The sequence below is a fragment of the Pagrus pagrus genome, assembly GCF_965226575.1.
Source record: "Pagrus pagrus genome assembly, chromosome: 9".
NCBI classification, from domain to species: domain Eukaryota; kingdom Metazoa; phylum Chordata; class Actinopteri; order Spariformes; family Sparidae; genus Pagrus; species Pagrus pagrus.
This window is the reverse complement of record NC_140193.1, coordinates 25,077,296-25,101,908: the sequence shown is the minus strand read 5'-3', so window position 1 is coordinate 25,101,908 and position 24,613 is coordinate 25,077,296. Positions and strand designations below refer to the sequence as shown.

Here is a 24,613-nt window from a genome sequence, read left to right as displayed (position 1 = left end):
ACTGGCTGATGTCACAAAACGTGGACAAAAACGCGTCCAGTCACATGTTTACAGAACACTTTATTTACATGGCCCTTCACAGTGTAAAATAGAAACTTTATTCATGGAAATACTTACAAAAAGGCCGTTTTCCACTGAACATTCTCTTTAAATAGTACTCTAGGGTTATTTACATCTTTACAGTGTATTCAAAATACTCTTTTGGTAGCGGCCTCTTCACAAACAAAGACAAGTATGGCAGATTTTGGTCCCTGTCCAAGGAGGGAGGGAGCAGAAGAGGGCTGCCCTCTGAATCACAAATCAACTCTTGACCTCTCCACCTCACTTCAGATTATTCATGTAGATTTGAGAAAATTGAACCGGCCTGACAAAAAACATAAAGATTGTAGGAAAGCAACCTCCTGCAACAAAATGTGGTTTTTCACTTTTAGATTACATTAAATAAACATTCTCAAATGTACACAAGTGCATTCACGGTTCAGGGACAAGAAGTTGGTTTGAGATTCATGGCGGATGTGGGAGTTTAGGGGGCTGGGGTGAAGTTATTTGGCAGCGACCAGCACACGTTAGGACAAACTGGCATCCGAGCTCTCAGTTCATCAACACTCCAGGGGACGACGGTGTGTGTTGCATATCGGCCATTTCAGGCTCAAAGAAAGATAAAAGTGGGGTCAAAGTAGCTCCAATGTTATTGCTGATTATGATGCACTAGTGTTAGTTCCTGAGCTTTGTGTCCCTGTGTTTCAACATCTGTCACCAATGATGCTGCATCATTACAAACCGTTTTACTTTGTGTTGGTCTCTTCGCAAAAGACACAGACTTTTTTAAGTTTACAGTCTCCTGACGTCGCGGAAAATCTGTGATTATTCATTAAGTAACGACTCAATATCAAGTGTCAGTCTGGAGGGAAAACCACAAGTCGACAAATACAAGATTTAAACTGAACCACAAGTTAACCAATTAAATACTTGAGCCAAGTCATTAAAGAGCATAGCAGAGGAGTGCTTGAGTGAGCGGAGTGTAGACAGTACATTTCAACAGGATGACAGACTCATCGTCCCACACAACATAACAACCTGGTAGGAAGGGAAAGTGAATGAATGAAAAGGCATGAGGGAAGAGAAGTGTTTCGTGAGCATGTGCACTGGATCCCGTTTGACCCTGAGTTGGCTGAAAACACACACGCAACCACACACACACACACACACACACACACACACACACACACACACACAACACACACACACAACCTGAACCCTTCCCTACACCGTAACGTCATCACAGATAAAAACATGACTGAACGCAACATCCAGGCGCAGGCTGCCATCTGTTCCTCTGCACTCCCTCGTTTACTCCACCTCCTTGTTTGAGAGACTTTTCACTGTCGTCTGTCATTTAAAAAAGGAGAATCCAATAAGGGAGGAGGATAATCAAAAGGGAACGCCTCAGGACGGGCTCACCGATCAGACAAATAACCCTGCTCACCGAGTAGGCAAACACTTCATCCGTAGCAACAGAATGCTCCCTCACTTCCCCCTTTTAGATATCTGGAGAATCAACTCTGTGTGCAAACCAAGAGGACGATCAACATGTCGACATAATGAAGAGAGTCCAATGCAGAGCTGACGGTCTGAGGGCTGGATGCAGGCTCGGCTCGGCTCATCTCGTTTGGGCCCCAGTACAGAGGGGCGGGTTGAGAAGGATGTGGAGGGTTGACACGTTCATTATCAGTGAGTTCAGTTTGGGAATGAGCTGGTCTCAGAGCGGGTCCACGTGGTTCATGTTGTTGGATCTGTTGTGGATCTCTTCCAGGAAGTTTTCCAGCTGCTCGATGAGAACACGCTTCTTGAACCTTTGAACAAACGATAAAAGCAAACGTTACAGTTTGTGGTCCGTGCAGTTAGAGCAACATTCTCTCATGGTGAGCTTTTCTTGTGTCAGGATCAAGATGTTGACACAGAATTGATCTTTATTTGAAGAAAAGGGAGGGCCTAGAGGGCAGAGATAGTTGATACAGGATCTAGAAACACACAACCAGAACTCCACGCCTTCACAGCTCAAGTCAGATAGCGGGTGATGACGTAAAACTGTGATGTCAGAGGAGGGTTGAACTCTGTACCTGGCTGCCTCTTTGATGATGTTTTGGAGGAAGATTAGTCGGGTGTCCAGAGTGCCCTGGATCTGCTTTAGGAGGAGGAAGATCTTCTCGTAGTCTGAAACAGAAAGAGCAAGTGATCAAGGATTAATGACTTGTTTCTAGGACGGCTGAAAACCTTAATCCACTTCTCTCTACAATCAGGAGAATAATGATTGACGATGATAATCATTGATAATGATCAATAATATACATGTTTGCCATTTCTTCTCAGAAAATGTCTGATTATTAGGGTCATTCTCATTCTAGCATCAACTAATGATAACTTCTCTTATGGATTCATCTCCTGATTCATTCTTTGACTGACTCAGTGCTTAATAAATGAAAAGGATTCATTCATTTTTTTAAATCATTTTGGCTTCAAACCTAGTTAGTATCCTTGTATCACAGATAACTGACAGTGGTGTCTACATCAGATGATGGTTAACAAGAAACTGCAGAAAAGAAATATCACAGATTTAAGGACATTATATAATGACAGTGACTTCAGTATATAATATACTTAGGAGAAAAAAGAGTGAAGCATCTCAACTGTTTATGATGCAGACTACATCACTGATGTGGACCAAATTCAATCCACAGCTTGCTTTTTTAGAGAAAAACAACCTTGAGGTCAAAACAAAGCTCCACTGCCAAGAAAAAGGGTTCACTTCTGTGGTTTTCAAAAAAGTGTTGCTTAGGCATCGATAACAGTATCAAAGAATATCCATCAATATCCAGGCCTGCATGTAGGCTGCCCCCCCTCCACACACCATGTTTGGATACATACGTCTGCCAGGTTTTCTGATCTCCTTGGTGATGAGCGCCCTCAGCTCGTTGTTGACCTTTGTCGTCTCAGTGTGAATGTGCTTCTTCAGAGCTGCAGGTGACAGGTAGCGAGGCGGCTGATCCTCCCCCAGCACTAGCTCCGCTCCTCCCTCGCAGCCCGGCGGCAGCTCTTCCGCCTGGGGTCGCCCATTCTCCTCCTCGTCCCCGTGCAGGAGGTCCTGGGGGTCTGTGGCCATGTGGTTCTCCTGGTGGTCAGCAGGTCCCGAAGGAGGATCCTCCTCCAGGCTGTCTGAGCCGTAGTGGTTCTCACTCAGGTGGTTGATGATCAGGTCTGGTTCAGGTGCTCCGTCATTCATGTCCATGTCTTCACCTTCAGAAATAAAGAAAGTCATTTATTGTTCAGTTCACTTCATGTAGAAACATGAAAGTTACCTGTGTGTTTACGAAGCGTTCACATCATCCAACAACTCAAGATGTGTATTTACAGTCTCTGCAACATCACACGTAGACATCATCATCAACACTGTTGTTTCTTCACATTGTGTTCGTAATGGTAGTTATTTAACTTTTCATCTACCTTTCATACAAAATGCACCTTTGAAGATCGACTTGAACAACCCTGACAGGAATAAATTGGTATTCATGGTAACTTAAATATGACATGACTGAGGCATAAGAAACAGGCTAACTAATTATAATAATAATATAATGTCTTTTAAAGACTGAAAGTCAAAGTCTACTGATCCAAACATTCTTTATTTCAATTGCCCATGGGAAGAATCAACATGTTAGAGTCCGTTCTCGATTAAAAGCTCTGTTTTCGTTGTCCACTTTTGTCTTTGTACAGCATGACATGTGAAATACCTCTCCTCTGATTCGCATTTCCTCCAACAGATGTCTTTGTGTATTTTTTCACTCACTCGAGTCGCCCTGGGTGTTCGAATGCGCCGATTTGATTGGCTACGTTGCGCCATGTGAGTTGGTTTACGCCGCATGCAATAGGTCCGTGAGTTTTCGTGGGCCACTAAACCAGTACTGTAAAGGCTGGAAAAGTGGCGCCAGTTAATATAGAAATGCTCCATTAAAATGCAATTCTCAATAATTTATTGGTTATAGGTCCGGGTCCGCCAACTGGTGACCTCTGGTCTAAAGTATAACAAATGTGAAGGTGTGTGACACAATCTGCACAGGTCCAACAGATCTACAGGTGGCAGCACAGACCAGGAAGAGGAAGTAAACAGATGTAAACATCACAGGGTTCAAAATTTAGAGAGAGGTGCAGCTTTGCTTCAAGTTTTATGAGAAAGGAAATGCATTGAACATGTTTGTCTGAGCTCAATGAAACACACTGAGTTTTGGTGAGAAAGTGTTTACAAAAAACTCCACAGGGGACATTTTAATTACACTATCGAACAGAGAAGCTTATTATCTAAAGTGAAAAGATTACAAGAATACCTATTAGGATTTATCATTATATTTGTAGAAAATGTCCTCCCTACCAACCACAGGGAAACGTAATTCTTTTGAAGACAGTAAGATTTTACAGAGCAGGCTGGTGCTGTGTGTATGAAGAGCCTAATCCTGAGTGATTCAGAGGAGCTGAGTCAGCAGAACTGGCTTCAGGACTGAAGTCACTAAAAGTTACGACTGAGCAGGGACTGAAACCATTCGGAACCGTCATCAGCTCAGTTAATCAGACACCTTATTGTACATGTATCACAGTCTAAACAGAAATCTGACCTGATGATGGTCGAGGGCTGGCGGGAGGCGTTACTGGAGGGGTGTAGGCCCGGCCCAGACGGAGCAGAGGAGACATGCAGCGCCGTCTCTTGGGTCCTCCACCCGTCATGTTGTTGCTGTCTCCTGGTCTCTTCCCCTTGTTCTGAGGGCCCGTCACAAACTCATCCGCCTCGTCGATCATCATGCCCTGAGAGAGGGAGATGGTTAGTTGACATGTTTTATCTGTGGGTTCCTCATGAAGAGGATCAGGGTCAGGAGTCAGTGGGACTCACCTTCTTGTCTAGTTTGAAGGGGTTGCCGAATGTGTGCAGACGTTTGGGCTGTTCAGGGTCTGCGTCTCGAAGAGGCTGAGGAGCAGCTTTGAGGAAGTCTTGGTAGTTGCCCATCTGGGCTATTGGCACACTGTGGAGCTGGTCTGGACAAGAGACGGGGACATTCAACATGAAGAGTTTGACACTTTCTCCCCTCAAATAATAATGTAACATTTTTCTTTTTGCTGCGTCAGCAGTTGACATCATTTTTGGGTGTGGTTACAGGATTAACAGAGCACACTCATGACCAAACCCAACAATGGGAGTGGAAAACAGATGGACTTACCCGAGTCCTGCCCTCGGAGGTTACAGACGCTGGTGTTGAGCAGGTTCCTCCTCATTCTGCTGAGCTGGTCCAGCAGGTGGCTGCGGGGGATGTCGTAGGGATTTCTAAAACTCTGCGGCTTGAAGCCCTGGTGAGGACACGAGGCAGACAGGCGAGAAAAGGGAGGGACTGGGTTGAAATATGGCCGTCATATAAGTCAGGAAAGATGGTCATTTTCTGTTGAAATACTGTCACACTTCGGCCATAACAGAGTGGATACACACAAAAAGTCAGAGAGGTGGCTAAAGCCCTCAAGATCCCAAACAAATGACAAAAAACATCTGAATAGACGCCTCAGGAGGACTGTTGGATGGGAAGTCTGAGCAGAAAGTGATGACTAAAAGAGAAGTTTAAACACAGAACCGCTCTCGAGTTGAAAAACTGTCCAACTGATTGCAGCTTGGTACAGGCAATGTTGATGTCTGTAATCATGACGGAATAACTCAAGCTGTGTATCCTCAGGAAATATTAACAATACCCCAGCCTCACCTTGTTGAGCAGTGCCAGGTGGAAGCCCTGGAACTCTTTGGGGTTGAGCTCCAAGGGCAGAGCAGGACCCTCTCCTGAGAGACTCTGCAGCTGCTGGATGAAGTCCCGGCGCTGGGCCAGAGAAATACCACCGCCCCGCCAACGCACCTTGATGCCGGCTTCTGGTGGAGGCTTTTTACCAATCAGGGCAATCAGGCGGTCGTACTCGATTTTTGACTGGAGAAGAGAGAAAATGAGTTACATGAAAACTGCACATTGAAAATATTCTTTAGACTTAACAACGTGAACTTTTGCTCATTTCCTGTTCAACATGAAATGAGCACATTTCTGCACAAAAACTGCACAGCTTTCATTTCAATAATGATCATTCAGTATGTGTTTTTATACTGTATGTTTTCATGTTATTGTCAGTTTACATTTTTCTATTTATGCTTCTTTTCTTGCAGTACTTTTCTCATACTATGTTTATCATTAGGCACCAATATTCTTAAAGTCAAACTGCTTGTTTTTGAATACCTACTTAATAAACCCAACTGATTCTGACTTGACTGGGTGCATTTAAAGTGAGCCTACATTCAGTCACATGATTTATAAGACAATATAAATAACATGCACACTAGGGTTGGGTATGGTTATTGTACTAGACACTGATTTTTGCATTTAACTCCTGAAACACTTTATATTTTGTATATTTCAGTAATATTTATAATTATAGTGTTAAACTGGGACCAGTGTGTGACCCTGACCACTGGTTGTTGCTGTTTTTCTATTGTACAGTAACATTTCTGTAGCAAAGTCAACAACAATTTTCTTCGGGATTATTAAAGTCTCTTTTTTTTTAGCAGGGATGAATCCGATATTGACTTTCCTTACTTTAACACCCTGATTATAAACGTGTTTTTCAACCATATATATAAATAATAAGTATTTCTATCGGATGTTGTGATAATTTAAAAATGAGTAATATCCTTTAATCCTTAAATCCTTTAAGTAGAGCTGTACAGACTTTCTGCAACATCCAGGCTTCTCACCTGTTGGCTGAGCTTCTTCAGGTAGGAGACCACGCTGTAGCTCAGGCCGTACTCCATGTTGTCGGCCAGCAGGTTTGGTGCTCCCATGATTCTCAGAGCCTTCCTCAGGGACTGTGGAGAGAATGCAGATTTAAGACCGGCACAATGTCTCATGTTCTTTGCATGTCAATCACATAAATAAAAAGTGAAGAGCTGAAGAATGAAGTCAGGTCCACTGACCCCGATGTAGTATGGAGGCATGGTCTTCAGGTAGTTCTCAAAGGACTGCCGCCATTTGATGGTGGGCTTGAACTTGTGCACTTTGATCAAGTCGTCTGCAATAAGAAAGAAAGTAAAATAAATGACTTTAGACTGAATAAGACAACATGTAAATCATAAAACAGAGGCTCACTGTCCCACTGTGACACAATTACAAGTTATTTTACACCTTTTCAGAGATTAATTCCATTTTTTCAAGCCCATCCCAATTTCTAATAATGAATTTACTGTCTTGACTGATAATAATACTTTCACTATATAAGCACATATAACCATGTTGATTTACGGGGACTTAATATTGGTGCTAAGTCTCCTCTCAACTATGAAGTATATAAGCCAGAGGTGATGATGTCACAGCAGACCGGAGCACATATAGTAGACACTGGGACATGGCTCCATCAGTCTTACCCAGGAGTGGCAGAAGCACTGGGTAGTTGTAGGGCATCACAAACAGGTTGACGCAGTTCAGAGCTGTGCTGGCCTTTAAGTAGCCAAACGGTTGGCCCATGTCACTGTACTTGGCACTGTTACATACAAACACCTGAAAGATGGACAGACAGACAGACAGAAATGACACCAGGACTCTTCAACCAGAAACCAACAAACTTCAGACCTACAGAAATGTAGTTTGTCTTTGCTACTGGTTCATTGAGTTGCTGAATCACTGGGCTCTAACCATCATGAGGATTTACCACCCACACACCTGATGCTGTCTCTTTAAATAGATGAGCACCCTTTCAGCCCTCCCTCTGTGATCTTTGATCTAATGTTTTCACCTCCAGTAACCTGTCACACATTCAGTGTGGGTGAAGAGGACGTCTCCTGTGAAAGCTGTGCATGTCTTACTGTGATATTCAGGAAGCTCTTACATTCATGTTTTTGTGTGCCATCAGTTCGATAAATGTAAACATTTACAGACAGGCTAACAGCCCCGTGAGGATGCACAGCAACAAACTAAACTGGGGGATGAATGAAAAACTTTACTGCTTTCGCTCCTTGTTACAGTTAAAACATGGTCTGAAGGTGGCAGCAGAGGAGAGAGGAAACAAATCAGACAGGGTTTATCCTCTTTTAGATGTTAGCATGTTAGCTTACCTTCACTTAGCATGTTAGCATCTTTTTTAAAACCTCTGGATGGTAACATTAGCCTGATATATGTTGGCACACTAACATTAGCTTAGCTTGATCACATCAGTGGTGGAAAGTAACTAAATACATTTACTCAAGTACTGTAGTTAAGTACAATGTTAAGGTACTTTTCCACTCAGACAAATAATGTAAATTTTATTAACTAAATTTACTTGACAGCTTTAGTTATCAGTTACTGTTGCAGATTAAGTTTAGTAATACAAAGTTTAATCAATAAATTCAGTAAACAAGATATCATAAAGATTAAGATAAAACTTTATTGATCCTCAAGCTACCTAGCAGATAAGCTATATAAAGTAGTTAAACCACCTCGACCATCTTCAACAATTAAAGTACTAATATATACTAAATATACTATAAATATACTAAAATATTCTACATAATGAGCACTTTCATTTGAGTAAAATCTTAATTGCCTGACTTTTACCTGTGACAGATTATTTCTACATTGTGGTATTGCTACTTCTACTCAAGTACAAGATCTGAGCTGGATCATTTAACATGATGACGGATCACCACTGCCGTTCACTCAGTGACTGACTCATGTTCTCAATCTCTAAATTCACACATATTCTCTCCATCAGTGCACAGCAAATATGGTGGAACATGTCATGATGCATTCACTCCACCACTGTTAGTACCCAGCCGTGTGACAGAAGTCAATTATCATCGACTGACCAAGTGTAAAACTTAAGAGCATAATGAAGTCCTTCATGTTGTGCCGTACCTGCCAGCAGGTGTGTGGGGACTTCCTCTCCAGGATGTACTGTGTGAGAGGCGACGGCTCCAGCTCATACTTATCGAAGGGCACCTTATCTATCACCATGGGCTCCGCGTCCAGACAGGAGAAACGGACATGTGGGTGGGCTGAGCGTGGGGGCTGGGGGGCACAGAGGGAGATGTAAATACTCTGGTGGTCTACATGTTGCATCACTTCTCCAATCATGATCATGGACACAGAATAATGCACTTTTCAGCCTGTCTGCATAAACTTTATACTTTTATCTTTATATTCATACTTCAACCTGCAGATTTGACCAGATGACCTATGACACACAGGCACATTTTTATGTGTGTGTTGATGTCATTCATGTTCTCACGAAACATGGACATGAGAAATAGGGCTGCTCATTCTGACATTAAATGTTTATTTTTGTGATATTAATGATGTTAGTGTGGCTTCTGTCACAAGTTTGTGTCATTTTTTAAAGATAAAGTCTTAGAAATTAACAACTTTCCATTGTTTTTACTTTGTTTTTACTGCTTAGTCTCAATTTGCGATATGATAATTTAAATTCAAAATGAAATGACAAAAGACTGCAAACATGCCACATACAATGTACTGCCAGATAATGTATACATTCGTTGTAAACTAGTGTGAGATGTGAATAATTTGCACCCCTGATGACAGAGAAAATTTAAGGGCTTTTCATTCTGCACATTCTAGCCCTGTGCTAACACTTGACCCTGGAATAATTTAGCCTCTTTTTACACACTGCTTGTTAACCAAGGGTTAACCTGAGCCCAGGTGTAAATGATTCACACTGCACTTCTACTGGAACACGCAGCTGTTAATGTCGTCTTACTACTAAGTTTACTGCAGACCTGTTTCACACTGGCACCTCTTAGCCCGTGTTTAGTTGATTTTCTGGGGATAACCATACAAAGTTGGGGCTAACCCTGCTCTGGAGGGTAGCCTGTGGCTAACAGCTCCCTTAGCCTGGGGCTAACAGCTTTCATAGCATGGGGCTAACAGCTCTCTTAGCCTGGGCTAAGTGCAGTGTTGTAAGCACTTGTGTTGCTACCTTCCAGTGCTGTGCCTTTATTGGTATATTATGCAGTACATGCGGCAGGGTAATTCAGCTTTACGACCTTCACTACTTCCTCTTTGCTCCATTATTATTGTAGGAACCGTCCGACTCTTTGTGTGGTGAGCCCGTGTATACAAACAGTGAATTTGTTTAAGCCTGACCCACTGCATCTTGATTACATATGGATTTTTGTGACACAAATATTTGAAAAAAAAATTAGATATGATAATAATTTGAGTTAAGTTTTGTATTCTCCAGGATTATTCTGCTGTTGCTGTAGGTCATGAGTAACACACTCAGCTAATATCCAAAAGATGTATGTAACAAATTTAATAGAGATTTTATGGTGTATTACAGTATGAAATCCGCATGATCAAACCATGCAAATGCTTTCTGGTAAATCATTCGGTTGTAGTGGGTCTCACCAGCGTTGGAGAGTTCTGGTCCGGCCAGAAGGCCTCAGGGATGGGCCAGTGACCAATGGGGACACCGGTTTTAGGGTTGGGTCGTACATAGATCAGCTTGTGACAACAATGCCATGGCTGTACACCGGACTTCAGCACCTCAGCTGGAGCATCTGCATACGGAGCAGAGGAAAGGGTTAGACTTGACAGGAAATATAAGCATCGGCGGCTAAAGACAAGAAGGCGTTTGTGAAGAACGAAAACAACAAAACGATGTTGATGAACTGTAAGAGCTTGTGGGCAGTTAAAACGTAAAGGCGGGGGTTTAAGCGGTGAGATCCATCAGCAGTTTGTGAAGAAAAGCTCAGAGAGGATTAAGAAGCAGTGAGTGGGAGAGAGCAAAGAGGACGTCGACTAATCAAACAGATGCAGAGCAGCTGTTGTTAAAAAGGCCTTTTGAGAAATCAATGACAAACAAATGTGTGTGTTACCCTCTAAAGGAGGCGGGTCGGGCCCCGTCTTCTCAAAGTTTATCACCACTCCACTCTGGATCTTCTGCACCAGCGACTCCAGACACTGATTCAACATACGCTGAGAGAACACGCTGTAGGAACGGCCTGCAACACACACAAACACAGACACAGTAACATTAACATGTAGACCTGGACATTTAAGTAGATGAAACTCTCTTCTGGGATTTTAACTGAATATGAATAGACTATTGGATCAACATGTTCAAGCTGAATCCTTTCAAATATATTCAGCTTACCTGTAAGTCTTGCATTCATTTATTTTTGTGCCACTAGGGGGCAGTGAAACAAGTTGAACAAGTTTTAGTTGTTCCAGCAAATGTTTCAGGGTGTTAACATCAGAACACTTCCATCAGAATCAAACTTTTGGAATTAATTTGGAACACCTGAGAAAAATATCCGGCTCTTTAGCTGCTTAAAGCTCCTCTGTGTTCACCAGCTCATCTCTAACTGTGTCTGTGTGAGGTGTGGTGCTGGGCAGGTGGTGTACGGAGGCTTTATCAAAGCTTGATGGCTGAATCACACAGTAAATGAGCCGTAATTGAAAGTTGAATGATCCAATGTCAAGATAGGTGTGTGCAGGAATGTGCGTACATTTGCATGAAATGTTATGTGTAAACTGTGGTTACTAGATATAAATGATGCAGTTTATTTTGATAAATTACGTTATAACAGGGGGACAAAAAGGTAAAGTGATGTATATAGTAGCTTCTTTCTTGTGGAATCAAAATTCGTCATTTGTGTTTCAGCATAAATTCTGAGAATCACGTTGACATCTATTTGTGTCATCATCTAAAGTATCCGAACCTCTGGGGGATTCAATTGACCCAAAATTAATCAAATCAGGACGTTCTGAGAAAGATCAGTACCACTATTATACAGATAATTTACGACCTGAATGTTGCTCGTCTTGTGACGGAAGAGAAAAAGGAAAACAAATGCAGGAGTTTAACTTCATAGCAGACCCATCACAACCCGAACCAGACCATGAAATAATCCCTCACTTTGAGAATATTCCTGAGAAAATCACATGATAGTAACTGAATGTAGAGTACTCTCAGACTGCAGTGCCTGACTGTAGGTACTTCACACTGCACTGATCTTTATGGTATCAGTCCTTTACACTTACTGGATGTTACATCTGCTTTACTTTATTGTCACAGCATCAGTCACACGAATCAGACACATTGTTTTACAACTGATGATGAGTCTAATTCAGCTTTACTGCCTCCAACTTGACCTCTAATGACCTTGTTATGCACCCATTCACTCTGCCGTTTCAATAGGCTGTGGCTTTGTGTCAGTTCTGCCATCAGCAGTAATGGCCGGGCGGGCAGCATGTCCTGTCGACCAGTCAGTGACAATGGAGCTGTGTCATGTTCTGCATTCAGCACCACTGACTGCTACACACAGCTCTGCTGCGTGTGTGTGTGTGAGAGAGAATCTTAACCTGCCATCAGCATCATTCTAGTCTGTTCCTCCTGACAGCTGCTTCCACAAGCAGCATGAGGACTGAGACTGGAGGTCTACTCTGGGTTTGTCTTATTCTAAACCAGTTACAGACTAAAATCATCAGCCTGAAAGTCTCCTGACTGGCCTTTGAATGAGAAACAGACAGCTCCAATACTCAACCAGGTGGGAAAATCTGAGCTTTCTAACCTCAATCAACAATTAATCCTTAAGTGCACTTGAGCAAAGCACTCAACCCTCCACAGCAGCTCCAGCAGACCTGCTGACTGTTGAGACAGAGCTGTGTCTGTACTGGCTGTTCAAACCTGTAACTGACTGGTTGAGACTTTATTCTCCCCTTTTTTTGTATTGACAGAGATGATTCATCAGCTGAGCCATGATGCATTTAACAAATAGCTATTTTGATCTGCCCTTATAAATACTCCGAGCCTGTCCCAGCATGTTCCACCAGGCTCTGCTGCAGACATTAGGCTCCAGTCCCTCCCATGAGGAATATGTCTGTGGTGCTTTTCCAAAATAAGGTTATAATAGCATCCATTTACAAAAGATTGGCTCCACAAAATAACAGTTGGGAACAATAACAAGTCAAACAAATATTCAGGTGTACAGATGAGCAAAAAGTTTCCATTCTTGTTTAACGGCCGTGCCTTTATGTCAGCCAGCTGTCTGTGACTCTTGAAAAACACTGTTGTCTTTACTTTTATTTCTCTTGCAGGTTAGAATTATATACATTTTATTAATTACCTAAAAATGCTGAAGACACAAAGGCCTGTATGTAATTAAATGTAATTATTATCATTGTAACATTACATGAATTTGGTTTCTTAATTGTTCAAGTGTTTGTAGTACTAATTGAAAATGTATGGGCTACATGCTGGACCTGGCTGAATTAGTTGCTTAAGCCAATGCGTGCTGGGCATATTTCTAGTTATGATACAATAACAAAAAAAAAGATATTGTCACCAACTTAACTGCAGCAATTAAGACATCTAAATATCCTTCTTTGTTTGGAGACACTAAGTCATAAACTCAAAGGATGCTCAGGATAATTCAGTCATGGTTTAGCTTATTAATGACTCACTATTAGAATAAAATGTAGTTATTCACTATTGCACGTCCATATGGTCTGGACACTTGTCAGTGTACTTAAAGAAAGAATGCTCAATATCAGTGCAGCAGAGGCTGATAAACCACCTGGGTCAAGCACCAGAAACACTGGATCCTACATTTCCCAATGCAACCTCATAGAGTGCTGCAGAAATGAGTTCCAAAACCCAGAATTAAGTTAGCAACACGGAGACTCATCTACTCACTAGTCCGTCTTTACAGGCTGACTTAAGTTACCAACTACTCAAACGTCACCCCCACTAAACATCTTATTAGACAAAGTACATTGATCAGTTTATAAAAAATGTGTATAGTAAAAGTTGTAAAGTTAGAGTTAAAGTCATGTGACTGTGATGTAGTCCGCTTATAACCTAACATTAGCATTTTACTGCTAGAGATTCAATTTACACTTCAAAAATCACAAAGTGGTGTTCATCTGTGAAGGTTATCTTGATGAACAAAATATGTAAATATCATAAACTTGTGTTTGTCACAGAGATTGTTTTCTGCAATAATCCAATATCCAATTTAAAAATCCCAGAGGGAATGCAATGTGATGCTAACTTCAGTTAGCTACAAATATACGTCATCCCGACAGCTCTCTATAGCTGGCATCATTTAACCTTCCCTGCTTGATAAATATCCTGATCTTTCCACTGGCCAAGTTTATAACACAGGTTTTCTGACACATGTTTTAAGACCTGAATCGAATCGAGGTAAAAATAATATTTTCAAACATTATATTGTTGTCACAGGCCATGTAGGACTCCTCATGACAAGTGATCTAAGCTTGTGCAGAACTTATGGAGAGCCCGGTTAAGCAATGCACTCTACAAACATGTATAATAGTTCAATAACCAAACACCAGCCTGTGCTCCATCTGCCTACCTCCAGTGACCTCGCACATAGGGGTGATGGGAGAATCGTCAGGCGGGACGCCACCGAGGGGTTCGGGCTCAACCGAAGCGTTGCCGGGGATACGCAGCACCAGAGCGAACAGACGTTGGTCCCAGCGGAAGGGCTCCTTGGTCAGCTCGCTACCTGGCAGCGGGGTGGTGAGAGGCAGGTGGAGCTGGACGGGGCAGAGAAACAGAAGCCTGAGTGTTCATGACACAATGACGACATCCACATACTGTACACAACACACCACCAATGACAACCGTAGGTGGAGGCTGCTCTCCCAGGAATATAACACTTATTTAGACAAGTGCTAATCAATGACAAGGATATTTTATGGGAATATTGATGATGCAGGTATTTAATTCAATGTATTCCCACTGGGTTGTTTTATCTAAACATCCAGAACATATCACTGTGACAATAAAACATGATATGTAGCATGACAGAAGACTGAATTCATTCCTTGGTTGAAATGAAGAATATAAATCCATGGTGGATAATTAAACAACAACAATTAACTCTTAAAACATTTAGGCAGACACCCACTGTTAACCCAAGTGCTATTATTAGATGTCACAGTGTTGATGCATCACCTCTTCACTCTCTCTCTCCATCATACTGCCTCACTAATATGGATACCGATTTTCTCATGATTTTTCTGGCACTTCGCGGGCAGCCTTGACTTTTAAATAACTGAAGAGCTGCTCTTGAAGTCAGACTTCCTGACAAAACATCACCCAGTCTGAATAGGCACAAGGCTGGAATTATCACAGAAGCCACAAATTAGACTGAGGCTGCAGAATCAAGGATTTAATTGTGTGTGTTTGACCTTCTCAAGCCACCACACTGACTACATTTCTTGATAGAGACGTGTACAGTACACCTGTACACCTTATAACAGGTCTTTCTACACTCTTTCACATTTTCAAGACGAGAGGGGTGAGCCAAAACGTTCACTGGTAGTGGGTCCTGAGGTTAGGGCCGGGCGATACATCATTTGTATATCATTATCGTGATATGAGGCGATATCTCATATCAGATTTTAGATGTGGTTATATGGTGATATGTTATCACTGTTGTCTTCTCCTGGTTGTAAAGGCTCAATACAGTAAAGTGATGTCTTTTCCTGAACTTACCACACTGTTCTACTTGTTCTAACACTTGTCTTTACACATTTATATCCATATTACTTATGATTATTGATCAAAAATCTCATTGTGTTAGTATTTTGTGATATATTTTGTGAGTCCTAATATTCATCCCTACAATATTGTTGTATTATTTAATATTGCAGCATTTGGTAAAAAAATACTAAAGTATTTGATTTTGTTGCCCTGTCAAAACATTAACGAAGTGCTTTAGAGGAGGGATCAAGATGTAAACTGTATCACAACATATCTTAAAAATGTTGTGATATTATCTTAAGGCCATGTCGCCCGAGCTCATCAGTGATGAGAATAATTTCTCGAGTCACTTCAGTAAAACTGGTTGAAGGTCCTAAAATGTGAAGACTTGCTGGTTTTGATGTTCTGATGGTAAATTTAAGATATGTTGGCCTTTTACTGTTGAACACATAAAACAAGTCACCTGAATGGGTTGGGGAAGTTCTTCTCAAACTTTGTACATCAAATGATTATTTCGAGAAAATAATCTGCAGGATAACTGATATTAAAAATAACCCTGATCATGATATGACTCAACAGCTAAAGCTGACAGTTTGTATCTTTCTTCTACAGTGATGATATCAAAGACTGTGGTAGCTGACAGTAAGACCAGTGACCTATGAAGCTGTGACACTATCATTGGACCTTTTTGCCTTACAGTCTGTGGATTTCATTTTAACCTCCATAGTGACAGATAACAGGGCAGAGTTTGATGCTTGTGCTAATGTGAACATCGTCTGTGTGGCTGTGTGATCAGATGTCGTCCAACCACGCAGGAAGCTCTCCTGATTGGATATTTTGGCTGACCTCGTCTTGGACTCCGCCTCCGCTGGTCAACTTGTTGCCGTCGCTGATGGCGATGATGATGGCGGGCTCGAGGAAAAAGGGATTCCTCCCCTGCAGAGAGAGAAACAAAGGGACATTCACTATTAATTTAGAAACTAAACCACAAGAACAGCAGAAGCTGTGTCAAAATTAGAAAGAACTAAGAGCATTTGAAGCAACAGAAGCCAACAGCAACATTCATGTTGGAATTTCGCAGCTGTGTATTTATGGGCACAGATAATCATTATATAGATAACTTACAGAAGATCTATTTTAAGTGAGGGGGTGTGTGAAAGGGAGAAACTGAACTCGAGGGAATAGTAAAAAGAAAACGGTGAAAGCACAGATTGAACAGAGCAGTGTCAGTGTGCATGTTCACTTCATGTGAAACCTCTCTTCTGCTACACCCCAAAATATTTCATGACACCAACGCTCCACACCGATAAAATGAAAGTGGAGCAGTGCTGCATTTATCACTGTGCATTAGCCCTGTGGGACCTGCACACAGGCCACAGAATAACTGGGTGGAAAAGCTCAAGTCCTGTCAGAAAGCAGTCAGCAAATTGGACCTCACCAGGAGCCACACTGAGGCTCAATGAAGGCCGGTCTGTCCTGACAGAGGGGCACTTATTAATGGACTCTACCTGTAGGGTGAATGATGGATCTGTCCACTCTCACACACAGCCCAGAGCAAACACAGCAGGACACCACCAACATCCACCAAACGGTTAGTATCCATGACAACCTGCCCCAAAAACACACTAATGAGTTAGCAATGAGGCTGACCTGCCAGAGGAGTGCTGATTTCATCCAGGTTAGCTTCTACTGTTGCTATGCTATTAGCAAATCCAGCCACATCAGTATCAGTCTGTATTGACAATAATCCTGTAATGGTGCCGTCTACAGTCCAGTGGGTTAGGGTTCAAATCAGTTAATCAATAAGTTAACTAAGAGAAAAAAAGTAACTATTTTGATATTTAATAGTTTAAGTCAGACTTAAAGCAACAATGCATCAACGTCACCGACTCCAGTTTGTCTCATGTGTGACAAAGTGAACACACCTTTAGACTTACTGACAGGAGAAACAAGCCATGTGATGACATCACCGTGGACTTACGTTACGGACCAATTACCTTACAAGACAGCTTTACTGGGTGGCATCACAGGACCACATGATCTCACAGTCCATCTGGTCAGGCTCCAAGCTACGTGCTTGTGGCCGAGCGTAGCTGCTATAGCGTCAGTTCCATCAGAGCTTTTATTTCATTAAAGAGCAGAAACAACACTGAGGGCTTTTTTTAGATGGAAAACATGTCTGTGCTCTTCTCTCCACTGACTTCAGAAGAGTTTGATTTGGTTCCACTGGGGGTAGAGCTCTCCTACTGTTGATTAGATTGGCTGAAGTTAGCCTGTGATAGACATTAATAAACAGATGATCCGCCTAATCACCTGCCAAGTATTTTTTATGAAAGTGGCTTCCTGTTTCCAAACAGTTCCCAGATGGTTCTGTGTAACAAACCATGTGACGGGTTAACACACCAAAAGATTAAAGCTACTACAAGAAATTATCATCAGTATTTGTGGATTGTGGCGGCTCCTTTGGAGAAATGAGTAGACTGAGTGCTGCACCAACAGACTACAGAGCAGCCCTTCCCTCCACAATTCATCATCAGCACTGATCCATAAAAAATTGTTTTAATTTTATAACTTATCCAACCCGATGACATTAAGAACGTTACAGAATCAAACAGTCCTCTCACTGATAGTCTTGTTCGCTTATGTAGGGCTTATAAAAGGGATCTGTATTAAACTGAGACCATTTCATAATCAGTAAAAAGTTCCTCATAATACAATTTAAACAACACAATAATCAACACATAAATCAATTATAAAATAATCGTTAACTGCAGCCCCAATCATCTTTAGTGACTTCACAGGTCGTCTAAGTAGTCCATCTTAAAGCACAGGATCTCTGTTGTGCTGACACAAAGCCAGACTGAGCCCTGTTTATCACCCGGCTGACATGTTAACTTGCTGCCAAACATCAGCGGTCATATCATTTCCTCACTCTCATCCTCTCCTCTCTTAATGAAACTGTGATCAGAGTCAGGATTACCCGCTGGCTGGCTCCCTCTCTACCCCCGTACTCCTCTACATCTCCCAGGGGAGAGTCATCTCAGATGCCTGGCAACCTGGAGGGCTCTTTGTTACTGTAGAGAGAAGCACTCCAGGGCAATATTAACTCCCCCACAGCCTTACTCCCCTTTGTTTTTCCCTCCATAGCTTTCTACCCCACTGAACATCTCGAGCACTCGTAGCACAGGGACGACAAATCAAAGTTGAGTTTTCTGTATGAGCTAAGACCTTTGTCGACTTATTATACAGGACGCTTCAAACACAGAGCACGAGCTGCATCACTTTGGATTGGCCTTGATTTACAGCTGAAAAACACAGACACAGTTCTACTTGTGACATGACAGAAGTGTGTGTAGTCATCAGAGCCCTGATGAACCTCAATCACTTCTGACTGCTCACAGAAATGAGCTCCACCTGAAAAGGTTTCACATCATGTTGCCAAGTTCACAGGAAATTATAATTACCACCAACATGTTCTGCTGTAGTCACATGACTGTGGGTGCTGCTAAAAGAGAGAATATACAGGGTTTCCACTATCACTATTAGAGTCAACATGACTCAAACAATTAATTAATTCAAAGCTGAAGTGCACCTGCTCCACTTATTGTCTAACAAACTGGCCAAGCTTCACTGAAAGGACACAAAAAGAGTAATTACATAAACTACAACAACAGGAAACAGCCGACAACAGATGTGAAGCACCAACATTTTCTATAAATCTGATCGTTCAAGTCATTAATCAAACAAAAGTGCCAAACACTTACAGCCTCTCATCTGTTAGAATTTGCCCCCTTTCATTTTTATGATTATAAACTGATTTCTTTTGCTTTTGGATAAACGCAGCTGTAAACTTTGGGGAAACTTTGATTTACATGAATCATTTCCACATAAGGACGGATCATTTTTGACAAATAAGACTAAAATAATAAAAGTAACTGCAGCCCTTTAACTTCAGTTATTATAGCACTGCCTTTGAAAGGATATAGAAAAGCAAACAGCAGTAATTAGTAGTAATTACAACATGGGTTATGATGTCAGAGGAGAGGGAGAGGGGAGTGTGCCATTTATTCTGAGACTGACCTCCTTTCAGCTGTGAGAAGGCACAGAGGACAGAGGGGGTCATTAAATTATAAATGCTGCCAGCCTGTCATTAGAGGTCACTGGTGACCACTGCAGGAGGTAACCTTGACCTCAGCATGTGTTTGTGTCAACAGGCGTGTGTCTGTGTCCAGCCTCACATCATTTGATACTCAATCTCCCTGAGAGTATCTGACATGTATCATGTATGTTATATGTATGAATTACCCAGGACGGCAGGGAATCTTCAGGAAGTGCTGGTGAATTATTAACTGTTGCTCCACCCTCAGACTTACCTCCACACAGAGAAACACGTCCAGATTCAATATGAAGCACAGGTGTGCAGCAGTCACACTGGTATGGACCGGACTTTACAGCTCATATTAATAATAATATCACCGGTATCTGTCTGACAGGACAATCTCTATGGTGACGTCTTTATCATCTGCTGCAGACACCAGAGTAAACTGTAAAACGCAATCTCACAACTTCTATCCATCACAGCCTCTCCAGCACAGCTTTGGTTTCAACAACTACCGCCCTCAACTGGAAATCTGAGCAGAGCTGAACTGAGGTCATTAGGCGGCACTGTTCGGAGCCGGGCCAGTAATATTGAATTGATTACAGACTTTGTGGGCTCACAGAATATCTGTATGCCATATTCAGTCCCAATTAAATTAATGTGAGTGTAGCTTCCAGCTGTTCAGCTGAGGGACGGACTTGTTTCAAATTCACAAATTAAAACAGCTGTGCAATACAATAAATAAAATCTGAGCCTGCAGTCTCACATCGTAAAGATTTTCCTTCAATATTTTAACACTGATCATCTTGTGATATATAGAATATTTAAATTACTTTCTGGTGAGATAGATCCGTTTGCCCTCGGCTTAAACAGAAAAAAATATTCACATTTGCAGAACTTTACGAATATGTAAATCTCAGCATCAGAAAACACAAGAGTCATTAAATCTGGAGAATATGATTATTAAGACAATATAAACTCAGATTATAATAGAAAGTTTAAAAGGTCGCCTACACTCACTTGTCATTTTAGGTCTACCTTTCAAAGACATGATGCAGTCCAAACAGAAATGCATCGTACCTTATTGACGGCAGGAATGTTCAGGTTTTGTTAAGAAGAGGTGTAATTCACCTTTATGGTCACTCTGAAGATGGACTCTTCACACTGATTTTACATATTTTGTTGCACTCATTTATATAATTTATGACTGAGCACCTCCAAATTAACCATTACGTTGAAATAACACCTCTGTAAAACCTGCCAACAAAACTGAATGTTATTACCCTTCTAAATATTACAAATTTGTCATGTAGTGCATTACTTTTAGGTACCTACTAGAACACTAACTTACATCTGTGCAGACTTCATGAACCATCTATCCCTCCAAGGCTGTTAGAGCGCCTCACATTTTAAACACATCATGCACTTCTCTGGGTTTTATGTTTCAAAGCTAATGACCAGCTCTAAACTCTATACATCTAAAAAAAATATTAGCATGTAGCTATCCATGATTTAGAGCACAAAGTCACCAGATCAATGGTGAAATCAATAAGGGTTACTGAGGCGTTCCTGTCTCGTTACGGTCATGTTTGTGTCATGAGTGTGTGGGGTCACAGTATGCTGGTGGTTGATGCTTGTAAGACTGGGGATAGGAGGAGGGAGGGGGCATCTGTGTGGGCAAACAGCACCTTATTATACTTATTCTAACACTTTATAAGCCTGAGTTTCTTCTCTGCCTTCTTCAGAGCTACATACCTGTCCATAGTTGTCTATCCCAGTCACTAATCTATTGAGATTGAGTAAATCAAAAGCGGTCCTCAAGGACTGGCCAATAGATGTGAGTCCGGTTGCCTGGAGGTTCCTCAGCTCTGTCATGAATGTGGCGTGGCTCTCTTTCCATCCAGCCTTTCAAAAACAAAACAAAACATTTAGTTAATAACAAGCAGGATACAAAGATGATGCCCCACTGTGGTGACCACCAGACAACTTCTAACAACAGTCAGCACATTATTAAAAACACAAATATAGGTCACTTCCTCTATACCAAGACAATAATGTGACAGCAGTGCAGCCTGGAGCTGGTGTGTGTCTGACAGGCAGTGACTGGCCAGGGATTAAACATTACAGAGTCTCAATGTGTGCCGAGACTAAAGTGACAATTTGGTCTAAACAAGTAAAGTAAGCTAGTCTCCCCCCTTCCTCCCTCCCTCCCTCCCCACAGATATCACCTCGCTGTATAAATAACACCCAGAGTTCCTTGCTGCTCACACTGAAACAAAATGTCGGCCATGTTTTAAAAGGGGTATGAAAGCTCCTCCTGAAGATTTTCTCTACACAATTGATGTAGTGATCACAACGTGGTGGAGCGATGGAGGGACAATGTAAAGCTGGACATGAGCCGAAAACAAACTCTACCTTGATCCCGAACGGAACGTCTTCAAAATTTACCAACATGTACCGGTCCCCTCGGCTGGCCGGGTCTCTGCCTCTGAGCTGTGGAGATAGTAGACAATTATTGACGGTTATCGAGAGATCATGTTTGACAGGCGAGCTTCAACAGCAACAACGATCCCGCTCGGGATCTCCCAACATGAGTGTGTCCCGTGGTTACAGTACCTTCATAAAAGTCTCAACAGCGCCTTTTGCTATGTCCAGATAGGTAGTGCCCAGATGGGTGCGCTGGTTCATTGAAGCGGACGTGTCTATCAGAAAAAGTAAAACGGGCATTGTGATGGTAATGACACGTTCTGCATGGACTTGGTGTCAGTACAACCGGCCAAAACGCAAAAAAAATCTTTTGTTCTCCTGCCGCCTGTATCACCTCTCAGCTAGCTAGCTAGCTGGCTAACTGTCTGTCTCCCACATTCTTTCAAAAAAGTGTAAGAATAGTGAGTGTAGAAGCCCTTTCCGGGCGGACTAAACTAAAAACCTCACACCCTAGGGGCAGGTTATGGATTCACGAGGGATTTTGATAATTTTTACTATATTTTGCAAATATTCCTAAGTTTTATAGTTATAAACTTCCCCCTCATAGTGAGTCCCTACTTCTCCCTACACTGAATGCGCTGTGCCTTCTCCACTGGTTTTAACCTAAGCTCCGCGTTTGACCCCGCCTCCCAAGCGGTCCTTCAGCGTCACATGTACATATACTCGCTCCCCATTGGCTGTCTCAAGCCCCTCATTACCATATCCAAATTAGGCCAAAGCGGAGTGTCTCACGCGCATGCTTACTTGCCCGAGAGGCAGGAATGCGAGGAAAATATCCTGTACATGCAATATGTGTTTAAGAATGCGATGTATTCGGCGACGCGCTGGTGTCCGGAGCGTTACTGTCGATGCCCGAGCAGGTATTAGTCAGGACCGGGCCTGTGTCTGTCCTCGCAGCTCATTACATAATCAGCAGTTACTTCATCCTGTGCACGGGCGTGGGCTACTGAGAAAGACAAGGCCTGGAGACTACAGAGACACAGCTGACGGACAATATGAAACAAAGAGCAGTGAAATATTAAGCCCAGATGCACACACACACAACCGGTTGACGCTCTGCCTCCCGGTTTTCATGTGATGACCAAATAAAGCAGGCCTTTCTGTGAAGGAGGACAGCTTTATCTGAACACTCGCTGCAAGGGATTGACATGCGCGCACACGCACTCACACACCCTGCAGCTCTAAGATGGCTATACCCTGCCTTTTCTTTCCCAACTGTGCAGTGAGCATCATACTGGCTGGAAGTGGTACATTAAAAACCATGAGTTTGACTTTATAAGTGGGGTGTATGAGAGTGGTGCAGGCTTGTGCTGCTGCCTCCTCTCTGTAACAAACATGTCGTCATGTGAGGTAATAGGTCTCAGCTCATTCTCACACATTCCCAACACGCCACACATCATCGTGGCTGATTTAAGGATCCTCTCTGACCGACACACACACACATATGGACGATTGTGCAATACAATTGACATAATGTGGCTCCTTGGAAATTATCATCACTTCCGCAAAAATAAGAGGAAACCATCCGGTGACAGTCGATAGCAGAGAGGAGGAAGGTCTCCTGCCAGTTCTTTGACATAGTTCTCTGGAGCAACACAAACACTTCACCTTCCGGTGTGTCACTGACAGGTTTTTCACAATAAAATCACTTCTGTGGCTGGTGTAATGGGATCATGGCGGGTTAAACTGTACACTCAGCATATGGCAAACAGTGAGAGGCAGTGTTGGAAAGTAGAATCCACTAGCCCACATTTAATCAAGTCTTTCACTCGCCAAGTACAACATTTGAGATACTGAAGTACTTTCACTTGTGCCACAGTCTGGATTCAGTGTATTTGAGAACAAATACTGTATCATTCATCTGTGGTCAGTTACTTTGCAGATTAAGATATTACATACAAAACATTTGATCATCTTATAATATGCAGCATTCTGGGTTAGCCCATCCTTGGCCAGCGGCATCATTAAAATGCTGCTTTGCGTGTTAATCCTTTATTAAAAATAATCTGCTAATACAAACAGTAACATAACCCTCCAGGAAAGATTGTCTTTAATGAGCACTTTTTACTTTGATACAGCGAGTATTAATAATACTTATCTACATATTCATATTTACATTTCAATGCAGTACTTTTACTTGTTGTGGAATGTTTTAATATTGTGGCATTTCTTTTATTTGTAGTGGGGGATCTGAAGTTTGCCATAACAATACACTAGTCACCTTGATTAAAGTAAACACTGAAATTGCATATCCTCAATATAAATAATTACTTCTCTATTATTTCAACATCTTTATGGTTCCTTTATTGAATTGTTAGATTTTAATATATATTTATCTAATATGTTGTTTAGATAAGATGTGTTTTTCTACTATTGCTCCAAAGATTTTGACCTTAAAAAAATCCTTCAAGAACTTAGTCATAGTTTTTATATAGCTTACTTGTTTTAGAACTT

General features: G+C 41.9%; 1 protein-coding gene across 1 annotated transcript; it reads right to left on the bottom strand.

Moving 5' to 3' along the window:
* Positions 1–40: 40 nt before the first annotated feature.
* Positions 41–22,931, bottom strand: ints6 (integrator complex subunit 6). Its single transcript, XM_084362870.1, has 18 exons — positions 22,289–22,931; positions 22,088–22,165; positions 21,428–21,577; positions 16,420–16,509; positions 14,438–14,621; positions 10,934–11,059; positions 10,464–10,615; positions 8,955–9,107; positions 7,487–7,619; positions 7,040–7,134; positions 6,821–6,931; positions 5,790–6,005; positions 5,262–5,388; positions 4,937–5,079; positions 4,665–4,851; positions 2,926–3,294; positions 2,121–2,214; positions 41–1,853 (listed from the first exon to the last, which is right to left on the bottom strand). The coding sequence occupies exons 1-18, from the start codon at positions 22,397–22,399 to the stop codon at positions 1,760–1,762; spliced, it is 2,613 nt and encodes an 870-aa protein (XP_084218996.1). The 5' UTR covers positions 22,400–22,931; the 3' UTR covers positions 41–1,759.
* Positions 22,932–24,613: the final 1,682 nt, after the last annotated feature.